The following is a 16,768-nucleotide window of genomic DNA, read 5'->3' on the forward strand; positions in this document are numbered from 1 at the left end:
ATTCTTAAAAGCTTTATAGAATTAGGAATTACTTCACCTCCAACTCAAGTTCTGACTATCTTAAGCAAAATGACAGCAAATAGCTAGCCCTCAGCAATATTTTCTAAAACCAGTTTATAGCTAGAAGAATCACATTTTCACCTGCTTAATTTCAAGAAGAAAAAGTCACAATGTTACTAAATGGTTTCTGACTCCCAAGGTCCAATGTTTGTTATTCATTGCCAGTGTTCTCCCCTCAATTTTTTTTTCATCTTTCCATTACTTTTCCACATGGCTCTTCATATTCACTCAGGTTTATACTTTTGGGTATGCAATTTACTACAAATTATTCTAATCAACAACTGAGTAATTGCATTAAATGCATCATAACTCCTACCTCCAAAACCCAGGGAGCCTTCCCTAACTCCAAAGATACTAAGAATTGTCGTTTTTAGCTCTGTCAACTCAAATCATCCAAGAAAAATCTTCCTTTTGTGTTTATTTGATAGCAAATACATTTATAGCAATCATATTTTTTTTGCAATCATATTTTTTAAACTAAAACCAAGGACACATGATGATCTAAACCAAGTAATTTTTTCTCAGTTTATAAGATTTTATAAATATATGATCTAAAGATATTAAATAAGTTACACAATTAGTTTTACAAACAAGAATGAAATTATATGCAGTTAGTGTCATACTAGAAAATTACAACATTCTAAGAAAATTCTCAAAACTGAATCTAAAAATCCTGATTAATTGCTAGCTTTGTGGAGGTAGAAAGATAAGTTTCTTTCTGCAGGGTTAACAATAGCTCTAGGTAAATATTTTGTTGACAGTTCACACTACTGATCAAGTTCATTCACTTGCCAAAAGGGATATGAAACTATACTCTTTCTGTGAAAATAAGGGGTCTGAAAAGATGGCATGCCTTCACCCCTAAGACACCAAACTTATGTAAGACAACAAAGCTGGTGCCACCTGGCAATGAGTGCAGACGCCAGAGAATGTTCATTCCTGCCCCAGGTTCAGGCAGTAGACTGACTATATGGCCAACCAAGACAGAGAAGCTGAGAACATCCTGACAGATATATTCCCTTGGAGTTTTTCCACCAAATTAAATTAATTGGTGGGCAAATAATTAGCCTTATTTGAGCTGAAGATACAAAACATATCTTGGGAGAAAAATATTATAGAATATTCCTACAGATTAAAAAAAAAAAACAATATATGGTTAGAGCCCCAAAAGGTAACATGGATGTTAGAGGGAAAAAAAAAAACCAAAACTACTAACGCTAGGAATGAAAGTATTCAAATATTCCAATGGTTTAAACTTTCCAAAGGAAAGCATATTAATCTAGGTATAGAATATGAGATAGAAACATTTACTTCTTTCACATGAATTATTATAAACTGATATCAAAAGAAAATTTAAAAGTTATCATAAATGTAATATAGGGACCAATATTCATACCTAGCATTTTAAATTGGAATATAAACTTTTTGTTCCTAAATAAAGAAATGCTAAAATTTAGACCTTGAGTATACTGAAAAGAAACAAAAATAAAATACATATTCCAAGGAGGAAAAGCTCTTTCTCATATCCTACTAAAGACATTCAATTTTTCTTTAATTTTATGTAAAAATGTATATTTTACAATGATTCTATATGTCAATAAATCTATATTAATAGTAAGTCTTTGGCCATAAGCTTCTAGTAAAAATTTCTACTGTTAAGACAGAGTTGATTTGTCCTATCTACACCAGCTATCACATCTTTTCTTACCACCTTTTTGGAAAAGTTTGGTCGTTTAAAGGTTTCAAAGAAATGATTATGTATTATTATGCAACATTTAACAGTGACTAGATAATACTCAATATACATTACTTATAATTTTTTATTTCATTTTATTTTAAGTGTAATCATGAACACATACCTGATATAGAAGGTCTTTTTGAAGCAAGGGGGGGGATCGTTCTTCATACATGGGAGGTGGTTTATGTGTGGGTGGAAGGTCGATCCTGCATTAAAAAGGTTAATAAATGTGACTGCAACATTTAGAAAAAAAGGGGGTGGGACAATTAAGGTTCTCTTAAGTTTTGAGGAGATTTTCCTCACACTAATACATGCTTAATTTAGTTTTTAGATTTCCATTACCCTATCACACACGAGGAAAAAAGCCTGGTTTTAAAGTTCCAATATTTAAAACCAATCTAATTGATTCATTTAAAGAAGTTACTCAAATGGAAGAATTTCCTGAAAATTATTATTAAGCAAGTAACCTAGTACATAACCAATTTACTTAAGTATCCACCTGACTATGCCTACCATCATTTTAAAGATAGTCAAACACATGCAATGGAAGGCAAAGTGTCCTAAAAGTGATTTTTAAAAAACTGTATCTTAAAATGATAATGAAAAAAGTTACATTGTATTTTGGAAGTATTTGCAAACTCATGGAATTTCAAAACCCATTTTCAAAACCCATGGTTACTCTTAGAATATCCATCTTGCAAATCAAGATTATTCAACTAAAGACCATATAAATCTTGTCACCTAAAATGAACAAAGGGCCTATTACATCCTCAGGGAATACATTTATTTTAGAAAAAAAAAACTAATCAATTTTTAAAAACCTACATTTTCATGTATTTAAGCATTATTGTTACAATAAAAATTAAGTATATCTTGTAAGCTCTCTGCATTTTAGAAAACAATTTTTTATATCTTCTCATACTTTTGAAGTTCACAGATAACTAATTTTCAATACTTGTGATGACTAAATCAAACAAAAATGTTACCTATATTAAAAAATAAAAAGAATTTAAATCTTTAAAGGCCAAAGTAATTACGAACTCTGTGGCTTAATAACTCCTCGATGTGGGCATGAAATAATATCTTAAATGAACAGAATTCAAACAACAAATAAAATGGTTACACGGATGTAATTACGTAGCCTATTAGTAAATTATGTTTTTGAAATTATAGAAAAACCTGAGATAACTTGGGATCTTGGGAAATAAAGTTAACCACAAGCTAGTTACTCTTGAAATAGTAAAGATCTATAAAAATTACTGTTAACTATAAATGTTAAAGAATCATTGTTACAGGTGTTGTAAAGATACTTTGCAGTTCTTTAAAGGTAATTATTTCCTTTAATCTAATTAAAATTACAGCAAATTTATAGCTCCAAGGTGCTATTGGTCATTTGGGTGAGAAAACCAAGGCCCATGGAGGTGATGTGATCTGTTCAGGATCATACCACTATTTTGATTAGGATAGAGCTGAGACTAACACTCAGGTGTCTTTAATCCAAGAAAATCTATCCCATAACTGTGCCAGATTAGAGGGGCCGAGACATACACACAGCATTTATGAAGACAGAAGAAACACACTGAGAGCCTCTTAATACAAAAATAATAACTGTATAAGAAATAATGCCATTTGTATAAAATGTCACAGTTTCACAAACAATATCATCTTTGTGATCTTGTTTCATCTATCATCTACTCATCACAACCATGGGAGGTAAGTAGGAAAAATCATTATTCACATTTCACAGATGAAGCAACAAAGCTGTTGATAGAATTAAGTGTATTGGGACATTGGTTTTTTGATTCTACAGCAAAGTGCAATTTCTGCTTTAGCATTTTTAGCTCAATGACTACACCCTAAATACTGCTTTCTCTTTAAATAAAAAAGTTGCACATTTTGTAATTCATCAAAACCAGAATTGTTTAAGGAAGGAAAGCTTTAAAACTCGATGTGTTTGATAATTCTTGGCAATTGAAAGTTAAGATCTATCCATACCTAGGACTCGCATATACAATCCAGAGAAACAATTAAACTTCCAAGATATTTCAAACCTCTCTTTCAACCACACTTCATCAAAGACCTGCATGTTTATTCAGAAGGCAGGACAAAATAAAGTGTCATTACATTTTATTTGGAAAGATGCTTAATATATTCATAGGTGGAAGAGGTGTTTAATATATTTGTCTTCAATGGCCCCATTACACTTTTTACCAGAACAGTACATTCTGATGAAACCATGGTCATCTCACAAGATCTAACAGTATCTTTACTCTCATTCATCAGATACCTTACCTAGGAGTAGCTGTAAAGATAAATACAAAGACTGACTCATACAGAATGTTGAACACAAGCAAAAAAGTTACCTACACTTTGTCAAGATAGGATGGTCTCTTTTTTCGAGGAGTCAGCAGGACAGTCACAAAGACCGCAATGATGAAAAGAGCAAGGACAGCTCCAATTACAGCTCCAGCTACAGCTATGGAAGAGGTCTGCTTAAATGGGACATCTGTAAAGCAACAAAAATTAGGATTTTCAAACAATTTTAAAAAGAGTTTTTGAGTTTGCATAGCCTAATTTCAAAAATGATCAAAGACTGATTAAACATGTTACCCAATAGCATGCTTAGGAGACCCCAAATTTGATTCTTTTTGTAGGATTATGCTAACACCCTTTTTCCTTGCAAGATGTCACTTTAGCATAATTCAGCTTTGCTTTTTTTCAAATTATGAAAATAATATCCCCAGTCAGATATCAATGAATAAATCTATTTTCTATGGGCAAAGAATGTCTGGAGGAGAACAGAAAAAAAGATGAAAACTATTTCAAGTTCTTACTCTAAAAGATAAAACAATTTTTTTCATTATTGAGTTAACCAACAATATATATACATTTACCATTTTTATTCTAGTAAAATCATAAAGAAGTTTTATTAAAAAAACCAAAAGCCTGTAATATGGGGCAAACCAAAGACATAAAAAAAATCCCAAGCCTAATAAATACAGTCGAAAATGACACTGTAAATGTTTTCAAAGAGGTATTATAAAAACAGCACTTGTCGAAGATAATTTATTTCCCTCAATTCATGAACATCTAATACAAAGTACACTAAAGGTAGTGTCTCTCCTACAAAAGTAAATGGGAAATCTTCTCTATCCCTTCACTATAAACATACATAATTTCTAAATAGCTATTTATCTTTCCCAGCCTGCACCATAAATTTTGTTAAGGATTTTAAAAACATACTTAGCAATTATCATTTCATACAGTCCTGAAAAATTTAGTCACTCTATCTTATGAACACCCATATAAGGGAATATACTAAAACTATTATAACTATGTATTTTCAAATATAAGTATTATGGATATGACAATATTAAATGTAAATATTATTCAATCATTATGTGTAAATATTATTTTGATAATTTCAGCAACATTAAACTTTTTGAGTAACTACCATCAATATATGCCTGGGTGGCTCAGTGGTTGAGTGTCTGCCCTTGGCTCAGGGCATGATCTCAGGGTCCTGGGATCGAGTCCTTTATCAGGCTCCCTGTAGGGAGCCGGTTTCTCCCTCTGCCTAGGTCTCTGTCTCTCGTCTGCCTCTCATGAATAAATAAAATCTTCAAAAAATATATATATACACAGACACACAATTTTATCTTTTTAACCAATAAATGTTTAAGATAATATCGTATAAATGAAAATACTGTAGTTCTAAAGTTAAATATTCTGCCCAAGGTTATTCGATCAAGTAGTAATAGAGAACAAAGAATGAAATAAAGTTAGCTGGGACAGACTAGAAGCCACCACCTTTATGCCCTTACTGGGAGAAAATGGGTTTTTTGCAGTATTCAACTTAGAATCTCCTTTTGGTCTGGTACTTGGAAATGAAGAACTCTTAGCTTTTATTTGAGTGGACATTCATATAAACTTTTTTTTTCCATATAAACTTCTAAATAATTGCAATGACCATTGCTGGAACCAGACATGGCATATTTAAAGAGAATTAAAGCACTATCAGTTTTGAAGTATGTTTCGCCAACTTACCATCATAGTATTTTCATATAAATACATATTTAGAAGTACTTTCTAATTTTGTTTCTATTAGAATGTCAGTCGCAAGGTGTTTGCTAAAAAACAAGGTTATAATTAAGTAAATTATAAAATTCCTTAGCAAACTAACAGCCCTCGGTTTGTTAAATAATGAGTCATTTTATTAGTCTCATTCTAGACTAAGAAACTTATGCCAATGTTAAGTAACCCACTACAGTAACCTTTCAAAAACTGATTAGAATCTAAAAATAGTAAGATATACAATTTGTGTGTGTGTGTGAGTTCAAGCCCAATGCGAGGTTGTGCTTGAACTCACAACCCTGAGATCAAGACCTGAGCCAACTGAGCCACCCAGGTGGCCCCAGATACACAATTATTTTATTTTATTTTATTTTATTTTATTTTATTTTATTTTATTTTATTTTATTTTATTTATTTTATTTTATTTTTTTATGATAGTCACAGAGAGAGAGAGAGAGAGAGAGAGGCAGAGACATAGGCAGAGGGAGAAGCAGGCTCCATGCACCAGGAGCCTGATGTGGGATTCGATCCCGGGTCTCCAGGATCGCGCCCTGGGCCAAAGGCAGGCGCCAAACCGCTGCGCCACCCAGGGATCCCACACAATTATTTTAATCAATAATCAGCTTAGTCATTCAGGACCTTACCCCTTATTTCCTTACACGTGCCTCATTTATCTTCCTATTATTGCTCATTTCTCTAATCCTTACTATCTCCATTTGAATATGTTACATGAGGAAAAGTCTGAAATCCAAGCCAGTCAAATACTACTCTGCTCTTGTAAATGTTTGAAGATCTGGAATGATCTAGGAATAATTTCTACTCTACACTATCACTTTTCCCACCATATAAATTATAGCTTTGTATTCTGTCTTTAACAATAGGTCAATCGAATCCAATTAAGGTTAGGTGCCTGAGGTTTTGTGACCAAGGCCATACACATCATCAGTGGCACCAAATAAAAAAAAATCCCAATGTGTCAAGAATGCTATTTATTCCACACTACTTATTCTAAATATATTCCTGTTCCTTTATAGGAAATCTTTATTTTGCTAAGGGATAAAAAGCAATCCTATCATTTTTGCCCAAGTGTACTGAATTCAAATTTGAGGGTTATCTTGATGATAAGGACAAAGTTAATACCATATTTACAGTAATACTTCCAAAATTATTTTTTAAAAACTCAGGTTACTCTTTGAATATAAGATTTTCAATGTACAGTTCATTCATTATACATTCATCAAACTTCACACCTCCAAGAAAACCTTTCAGCTAATCTTGGTAAAGATATTAAATTTGGTAGTGCTTGTACTAAAACATAATCACAGACTTCATATCCTAAAGTAATTCCCAACTCTCTATATTATTAATATCCTTAAGTAATTCTCAAGTCCAAATAGACACTATTTCTTAAACATTTAAGTTATGGTCTACCTATCTACTTTTGTCCCATTAGCCTTATAATTCCTAGCTCTAGGACTCTGTAACTTAAGAGTTAGTTGACTGCATGTAGACCATAACTCTGCCTTCTAACTTAAGTGGGCATATTTATTTCCCTTGGTTCCATTCATCCTTCACTCATATTTATCCTTTCTTTGTACACCTCTTCTTAGTATCGCAACAGTCTAATGAGTGCCGAAAAGAGCAACTGAAAGAAAAGCCAGGTTATAAATCCATTTACCAACCAGATATACTATATAGATAAACTATGTTAAATACATATATGGGATATACTTCACAATTCCTTTTCTGATTCTTCTACTAACTCACAAAAAAAAACAAAACAAAAACAAATGCAGAATACATTTAATGGTATTAAGAGATGATGAACACTACTCTAAATTGCAAAGGGCTAAAATTTCTTGCATTCAAGTCAAATAATTTTAATGAAAATTGAGAATTTAGTACCAACGCTGCCTCCTCCACATCTCTGTCCACATAATCTACACAGACTCTATATTACACGAAAGCAAAAAAAAGTAAGCAAATGTCTAATATAAAAATTTGGCGTTTTTAAACATTCAGTTAATTTACTGAGTGACTGACGTGAAGCAACATTACCATCACCCAAGAAGATAGCCTACTAAATCTTAACTATATGCTTACGATCAGCAGAAAACAAGACAAAAATGTTAAAATAGTCAAAGATTTGTATGTGTGTATTTCAAAAGAACAGCTTCCTATTATCATGACAGCTGCATTAATCCACAGATATTGGAAACTCTTTTACAAACACAAAAAATTAGTATTCCCCAATATAACAGAGGCTTACTGACCATCACCAGAGATATCATGCATATGCCTTTGGGGAACGTATTCAAAAATCTGTTAACACATCACACCGAAAGAAACAATACACAGAAATTCCATTACTTTAAAAAAATGTACATATAACTACTAAACTGAATTTAAGTTTGTCTTTATTACTGATACGTATGAATAAAAAATATATGACAGCTATTCAAACATGTGTTCACCTAGTTCACGTGACAAGATTTGAAAAAGATACTATTCTATATAGTAAAATACAGAAATTTGCTAAAACCACTTAAAATGAGCGAGTACAGAAATCTACAGGCCCTTTTCACACTTACATTCAAATACTAAGTACTAACAATTAATTGAAAGTTTCATTTTTTTCCATTCCCTTCACCAAAACTTCAGTGAAGTCATTGCATGATTCACACGTTATGTAAATTATCTACAAACTTACCTTCTCAATTTCTATTTGCTCCCTATAATACCTATCACTGTATTACCAATTTTCTCACTTTTTCAATAGCCCCTTTTTAATGCTTAACTTTTTGATACATCTAGTCCTTTATAGAGAATCCATAAAAATATTTTTTCCCAGTGTAGAGATCATTTATCCTATCCCTTTTTTAAGGATAAGTGATAATCACAAAATAAATGTTGTACTAGTAATAATACACAGACTGGCATGGGTAGCCCCACTTAGTCCAAATGTCAGGAGTTCACTTGCTATACAAGGCACCCAAAAAGTCCTGTCGCCAGTGTGGAGTAGGACAGTTCCAGAATGAAATCAAATAGACACTCCGTTGTTCCCTCTCAGCACAGTCAACATATTGTGGCCGACTGGGATATGTGAGAGCTCAGCTGAGTGAACTAATAAGTACCCTCGATTTAACTAGAGGTCAAGAATGTAAAGGAGGCATGACATGGGTCCCTGGATGACAGGTGAACATCTGACACACAGACCAAATGGGGGTATCAGTGCTAATCCAGGTTATAGATTAGTAAACGTTTATGCCTAGTAAATGTCATTCCTGCAAAAGAACTGGTAGAATGAAGAGAACATCAATAATGAAGGCACAAATAATGACAAAACCCCCAAAACGACAATGCAAGTATCTTACTCTTAATACACAAACTTGATCAGTTCCATCGTGAAGTAAAACCACAGCCATATAATCAGACGTAATGAGCGAGCCATAAAACTAAAACAAATTAGGAGACCACATAAAGATTTACATTCACTCTTATTAATGATACACCTCACACTAAATCCATAGTGCTGAAGCTGTAGGTAACATGAGGGTAGGGTTACTGTCATTAAAAAAAAAAATTTGAAAAACCAATCATTCTGAACAGGAGACTAGCTCTAGAAACAGCATTTGGGATGAAAACTGTTAAGGTTCCCAACAATGGACTTCTTCCATTTGAATCTACTTGTTTTTGAAAGGTAGCATTTTAGTTACCAAGGATCAAAATAAAAACCAAATTATCAAAATACACTGAACATGGAATCAAACCTTTGAATCATTGAATCAAAAGTATAAAAACAAAATTAAAAAAACAACATATGAAGCACATTTAATCACATGGTTTGAGCTGGACCTTGAATATGGAAAAGGGTGGAAAGGAAAGTTCAGGTAAAAGCAGCTGGATGTGATTATTCAGACATTAAAGCACATGGCATGGTAAAAAAAAAAAAAAAAAGAGTTACTACACCTAGACATTAAGTAAGTTCTGGATTAGATCTAGGCTTTGAGCATCTAATGACTGCTATTATCAAAGGAAAAACAGGTATTATGTGCCTCTGACAGAAGATACCGTCACTTAAGAAGTTTTTGCCCCTCAAAATTAAGCCTTCACCTTATGAAGGTTTTAGACCTGACAATTTACAGAAAATACAGAGGTACAACTAGCACAATCCAAACTGGGAAACTGCAGGACACACATGAAGCCATTTTCTCAAGAAATAAAATACAAGGCAAAAATTAGGAGTAGGGAAATGCCTCACAGAGAACATATAGATTAAAAGAGATCACAATATATGGGTCACATTTAGATACTAATTAAAACTGCAAAAATGTGATTAGAACTTTGAATATTTACTAGACATGTAATATTAAGGAATTGATTTTTCATGTAATGATAAATCTGTGGTTACTTTTCCTAAATGTTCCTTCTTTTTTAGAGCTGCATGCTGATATATTTACAGATGAACTAATGGCAGGAAGGATTATGTGGGTATGAATTTAATGGAACAAGACTGATCATGAGTTGATAATAACTGAAGCAGGTACACAAATGTTCATGTCATTATTCTATACTACTTTTGTATTAATTACCCATAATAAATTTTTTTTAAAGGGGGGCCAGTTTTCTAGATCTAGTTACCTCGGGCTTTTAGCTCAAACTATCCCTTCAAAAAAATAGGTGTTTCCTGAGATAATTCTCAAAACTGAGACTGTGATATTAGATATGTCTCTACAGAAATATTATATATGAAATAAGGAAATATTATATATGAAATAAGGAAATGAGGCCTCGAATTATTCTTTCAAGTTTTGAAGATTAGATTTTCAAGTTATCCTACTAAATTCACTTTCAGTCTGCTTCACCCATAACACCCAGCCAGAATAGCAGCAGAAAATATAAATGAACTAGGACAACCCAAAATGGAATCGTTTTATCCTCATAAATTGAAATGAACTTGATAAAATAACTATCATCAGGGTTCAAGAAGATAACCCCTAAGGATATATACAGCAAAAGCTTTTGTAAGCAAATCTATCACTACTCAACCCAAAGTAGGTAGGTAACAAACAAAACAAAAAGAAAAAAACCTTGCAGCTTACTGAATAGAAGAAAACAAATATTAAACAGAAAGCATTTTTTAGAATATAGAAAAGTTGTCATGCTGTGTATACTATTCCAGAGATTACTTCATGCCTGAATATTCATTGGTATAACAAAAGGAAAACCAAGTTTAATCCAGTCAAAATGTATGCTATTTTAAAACAAAAACAAACAAAAGAACCCACTGCTTACTTTAAAATAATTTAAAGTTTAGGAAAACAAGTATAATTTTAAGCAGCAGAGATAGAAAACAGGGAGATGGTTACAATTAGAAGCAATGGCATTTATAATGAAAGCCATTACAAATACAATGTTTATAAGTGAAAAACACTAAATGTCAACTTACAAAATATCTTGTGAAATGTGTTCATCCAAATGGAAAGCCAATATATATACATAATTTAACTTACATCACACACTCACAGCAAAAATATTCGAAATTTGTTTTAACTGCTAAGACTAGAGAAACAGGTAATTCATGACTATGGAGAGCAAATTCTGTAATGGCTAACCTACCAACTTAGATGCTCTCCTCAAACTTTATTTGACTGTATCCTTAACCTGATATAGTCTTGTTTAGGTAGAGAAATAAAATAGATTTCAAATTCCCACAGAAACTTCATTACTTAAAATATAAGAAACTAGATTATACATACAACACACACACACACACACACACACACACACACTCCAGCAAATAACATAACGAGGACAAAGAAGGTAATACAGAGATACAGGCTTGGTATAGAAATATGCCTCTAAAGAATTTTTTTAAAAACTTTTATTTAAAGATTTGTTGCATGGCTATTAGGGCTACCACCTGATAAATAATTTGGTGGAAAAAAAAAAAAGTAAAAACCACTGGTACAAATTGAAATTAAATGCAAACTCAATACACCAAAAATTTGAGAAAGGAGTTTCTTATGAATGATACATTTCCAATTAACAAGTGAATAGAAAAAACAATTAAATCTATAAATCGTTCCATTAGAATTAAAAATATGGGTACCATTTCTTCCTTCTTATATTTTACACTGATTATTTCCATACATTCACAACTTCTTGTTCATATACCTTTAGTATTTACCAAAAACAAAATCAAACTCAAATAAAATGTTTTCACATATAAATTGTTATATTTATCTCAATTCTTGCACTCATATTGTACTTCCTACAAGCCCTTCTGCTACACATTTAGCTAGGGTTGTCTTTAGAAAACATTCCTATATATGGCTATCAGAAGCAATACTTACTACTGAAAAACCTTAATGGTTTCTTTAATCTTAGACTTATCAAATAGAAACCTTTTAGGCACATGGTAAAATACTAAATATTTCAACTATAATGTAGTCCTCAAATGTCACTTTTAAAGTTAACCCCTAGCCTATTAAAGTTTTAATGTATTTTAATAAAAATGGCAAAAAAAATTGCATTCATCATCCCTGCATTACTGAAATATTTTAACCAGTGTGAAAGAAAACCCTAAAGCGAAAACAAAAATGAGAAGCCAGTTCAAAGAATAAAGAAACAAAAATAAAAATGGCCAAAATAAAGTAAAACATTCTTCCATCTTTTCCAGAAAAAGAAAAGGATTTTCATATCGAACTATCAATTAGCTGTAAATACCACTGATACTAAAAAATTAATTTAACAAAAATGTTTAATGACATGTTCACAAATAAGTCTCTATGTACAGTAAACAAAGTTCTAATAAACAGCAGTGCAATGCTTCAGAAAGTCTTAACTAGTATCAGTTTTTATGATTTTTTTAATCTTTTCGTTTGCCAAATGATTTAGTTTAAGGATACAGAATGTATCAAACACTCACTTGCAGTTTTCCATGTCACCCTCTCCCGTAAAAAAACAAAACAAACAAAAATGTCCACCCTAAACACATAATGGCCACAATATTAAAGGAAGATCTTAATCGCTAAGTATTTATATTTTTAAAATGCAGTTCTTAAAATACATTGCTAATTTCTTTCAGATTGCACTCAAGTTGAGATTTATACAGTGATTATTCTGCTTAGATTCATATGGCATTTTAAACCATTGTTCTACAGATGAAATTGTGAACAAAAAAGCCACAATTCACATCTTCCATGGCAAGAATTTTAGATCCATCTTTCTTGTGGCCATCTCAGTGCTAGTATTTAAATTAAAACATAAAGTCCACTTCAATCACAGGGTATTACCAATAAAGTTTTCCTAGTATTTGTACATCAGTGGTTAATTATATTAAAACCAGATATTTTTAATATATGAGTGAGCTTACCTGTATCCTTAGCTGATATTATAGTTTTAGATTAAGTGTGTGACTGTTTGGGAAGAGAAATAAAATAGGTTTCTAACTTCCACAAAATACTGCTAGTTCAAAGAAAGGAAATTATGTTATAATCATTTAGAATAAGGCCTTGACTACTTGCAAAATTCTATGAACATGTTAGAACTTTGCCTTATAAAACATTCCTTTAGATTTGAGGAGAATCATCAGGAGTGGGGTGGTTGGGGGATTTAAAAAAAAAAAGTACCTACTTTGCCTTTTTATTAACAAAATAATTTATTTATGATTTTCCTACTAACTTCCACTTCAATTCCCTGGCAAAACACCTAAGGCAATTCTACACAGTCCTTTTTCAAATGAATCATCAACAGAAAAAACATATTCTTTGGGCTTCAAAGTAGTTGTCATTATTACAATTTTACAGGACTCCACCGTAGAAGCAATTTAATTACCTCACAAAGAAGATGATCCACATTTGAAGATTTAGATAACATTTCTTTTTCAAAAGATACATGATTTTTGGAAAGAATATACTTAATGAATTATGCAATAAACAAAAACAAAACAAAAAACCTTATGATGTTTCCAGTTTTAATTGGAAAAACAAAAATCTTGAAACAAATACATACATTTAGGAAGAAAAGGGGGATGGTTTGCCATATCCATCAGTAAGTGTTAATGACTGGTTCTATAATTCAAATTTTTCTCATTAAACCCCAAATTTACAAGTTTATCCTAATTTTCTGCATATTTACCTGTCTGAACGTCTCAGATGACTAAAACAAGATGGGCGAGAAAATTCTTTGTATAAATTCTTGGCTGACATGTCTCATTTCTGAAAACTGGTACTCCAATGCTAGTTTACTCACATTGTACCATATATTGAAATGCCCTCTCTGAACTATATTTAACTGCGTACCATCTTTTCATTATTATTCTTATATTTAGGACATAAAGCATTCAAACAAAACTATGCCACTTAATATATCAAAATCTATGTTCATACAACATTTAAGAATTGTCCTCCAGAGATGAAAAAAAAATGTTAATTATGTTTAAAAGGCATGTTTTTATTATAACTCTTGTACGTATTCTGGACAAAAATACTGACCAGCTAATTATGCTCTTCCACACATCATGTTCACTGAGTTTACTACCACAGTTTTAGTGCAACAAAATATCTTTGAAAAGCCACTCTACAGTAATTATGGCAAGGCTCATTAAAATGCAGAGGTAAAGATTCCATTTGTATAGAAACTTAGAAAATAATGTTTGAAAAGGAAAGGTGTTTCATCAGGCTGAATATTTTTTCGTATACTAAAAATATATATAAACATTTCTTGAATTAGTTTTATAGTCAATTTTGATGTAGCATCATTTAGTGGTGATAAATTTTGAGAGGTATATGTTTAACAAACATTATACTTGAGATTATAGTCTTAGGTAAACATTTAATACACAATGCCAAGGTAGTTTCCTTTTTTTTTTCTTTTTAATTTTTGTACCAAAAAAGTCATACATTTAATGTTGACATTTCTTCTTACCTGTGTGCCTCAGACCAATAAAGTACTCTGCATTAAAATTTAAATCTTGAGACAGTAGTACAGCATTGAAAAAAAAATTGTAAAGCAGCTCAGATACATTGAACCCAGATTTTACATTTTCATTTGTCAAATTAGAATATAAAAAGTAAGCTTGAAAATCAAGTTGAAAAAGCTTATTCTTCCTCAAGAAAAAGTATGAACAATCTGAAAATGATCAACTAGTATGAATGAAACATTGTACATAGGTAAGTCACATTTAGTGGTTGCTAAACATACCACTCCCTCCTGGAAATTACCGAACCATCTACGTGGGAAACTAAGTCATCTTCATTGTCGTCATAATGTTCATCGCTGACGAATTTCATTCCCATTTTTAGATCTTCATAATAATCCATTGGTCTTTCAAACCTACTGAGATTTTCTACATTGTTCCACTGCGTTTTTTCAGGCTCTTCTAAATAGTCTTTCCGTATTAGATTGTTCACTGGATTTTTGTTTTCTTTTTTCACACTGTCTGGGTAAGAATCAAGCTCATCTTGTTGAAGAACATCTATTTGTGATTCTTTTTGCATATCTGACGGTGGAATGTAGTTCTTGGCAAAGTAGTCTCCACGAAACGTCCGTCTTCTCCTATAGCAGAATATTCCAGCCAAAACACTTACAAGTACTATGAAGAGAGCCCCACCCACTACACTAGCAATGATTGTGCCAATTGTGTCATCCTTAATTGTTGCCAAAGTTGACAATGGGAAGGGCAATTTTTTTGGTTCTGTTGCTAGATCCTCGATGTCAGCAGTTGAGGGATGCCACTGAATTGTAGGTTGAAGGGTGGTAGTAGTAGGAGGATCTAATGGAAACAGTAAAGATAGACAAGACACAGAAAGGCAAAGAATGTCAATGCAGGCTGATCTGGCAGCAAGTTGAAAAGACAGCACAGTTAATGAATATATATTCATAGTAACAATAGTTTTTCATTCTTAGGATCAGAATATAGTGGTACTTCTATATTTCTTAAAAATAACAAAACTGACATTTAGTCAGTTACCAATGAAGTAAAAGAAATGAAATTACCTATGGTGTAAATCCTAAATTATTCTATTCCAAGTTTAAGCATGGTATTGTACTCCAAGGAATACTTTTCTTTCTTTCTTTTTTTTTTGAAGAGCATTACTTAAGTGTCCTGTATACAGCTGGCTTAAGAATTCTCATACAAAAACATTAAGCAATCCAAATGTACACTTTCTTAGCCAGAAGAACAAAGAAATAAAATGAAAGAATTTAAAAAATTAAAATGTTTTCTTAATATCGATCTTTACCTAATATCGTTTTACTTTTATAAGATTGAAACTTATCTTTAAAAGAATGAAAAACTATAGATTCTTGTTAAGTGGCCATAGTATAGCTGTTGGTTTAATAATTCTCTCAAAAATATTTTCCTTAAGTAAAGAGAACTCTTCAATTTTTAGGAAGGACATATATAGTACATACCATTATTTAGTAATTTAAAAATAAAAAGCATGTTTAAACTGTGTTAGCCAAATGGGCTATATTATCAAATGAGACTAACAGACAAGGACAAAGTAAAAACATGTTATCAAGTGTTATAAAATGCCATCACCATGTCTATATCCCATGGGTAAGATATCCAAACATTTAAGTAATTGAAGAATTTCAACCGTGTCTGCAAAATTTAGTGTCACATTGCTTTAGTATGGAGTCTCAAAGAGTAGCTAATATTTTAGAGAGAACATTCTAATAATACTTAAATATTAGATGCAAATGATCCTGTGTATTGCCATTAGATTACAGAGTAAATAGCCATTAATATTAAAAAGCAACTAAACATAAATAGTAAAAATTAAAGATCGGTTAATTCTCAATTAAGTGGTACTTGTAGGTCATGTTACACAAAACTCTAGAGTTTGAAGAAAGGATGAGTTAAAAAACCTTGAATTTCTTCTTTGA

The 16,768-nt window shown here is 31.7% G+C and overlaps 1 protein-coding gene across 23 annotated transcripts in view; it reads right to left on the reverse strand.

Annotated features, from left to right (window-relative positions):
• NECTIN3 (nectin cell adhesion molecule 3) overlaps positions 1-16,768 on the reverse strand; it is a 300,981-nt gene that overhangs the window by 224,472 nt on the left and 59,741 nt on the right. For 20 of the 23 annotated variants that reach the window (XR_013372631.1, XR_013372629.1, XR_013372630.1 and 17 more), the window contains exons 6-7: positions 4,166-4,304; positions 1,920-2,004 (exon numbers count right to left, since the gene is read on the reverse strand). Coding sequence is in view for 19 of the 23 variants with exons in the window: in XM_077884651.1 (XP_077740777.1) it covers positions 1,920-2,004; positions 4,166-4,304 (224 nt within the window). In the remaining 4 variants the exon portion in view is untranslated. Of the gene's footprint in view, positions 1-1,919; positions 2,005-4,164; positions 4,305-11,739; positions 15,651-16,768 lie in introns of those variants that run through there. The other 3 variants (XM_077884653.1, XR_013372628.1, XM_077884652.1) reach the window with 3 other exon arrangements.

This window comes from Canis aureus, chromosome 35 (assembly GCF_053574225.1).
Source record: "Canis aureus isolate CA01 chromosome 35, VMU_Caureus_v.1.0, whole genome shotgun sequence".
NCBI classification, from domain to species: Eukaryota; Metazoa; Chordata; class Mammalia; order Carnivora; family Canidae; genus Canis; species Canis aureus.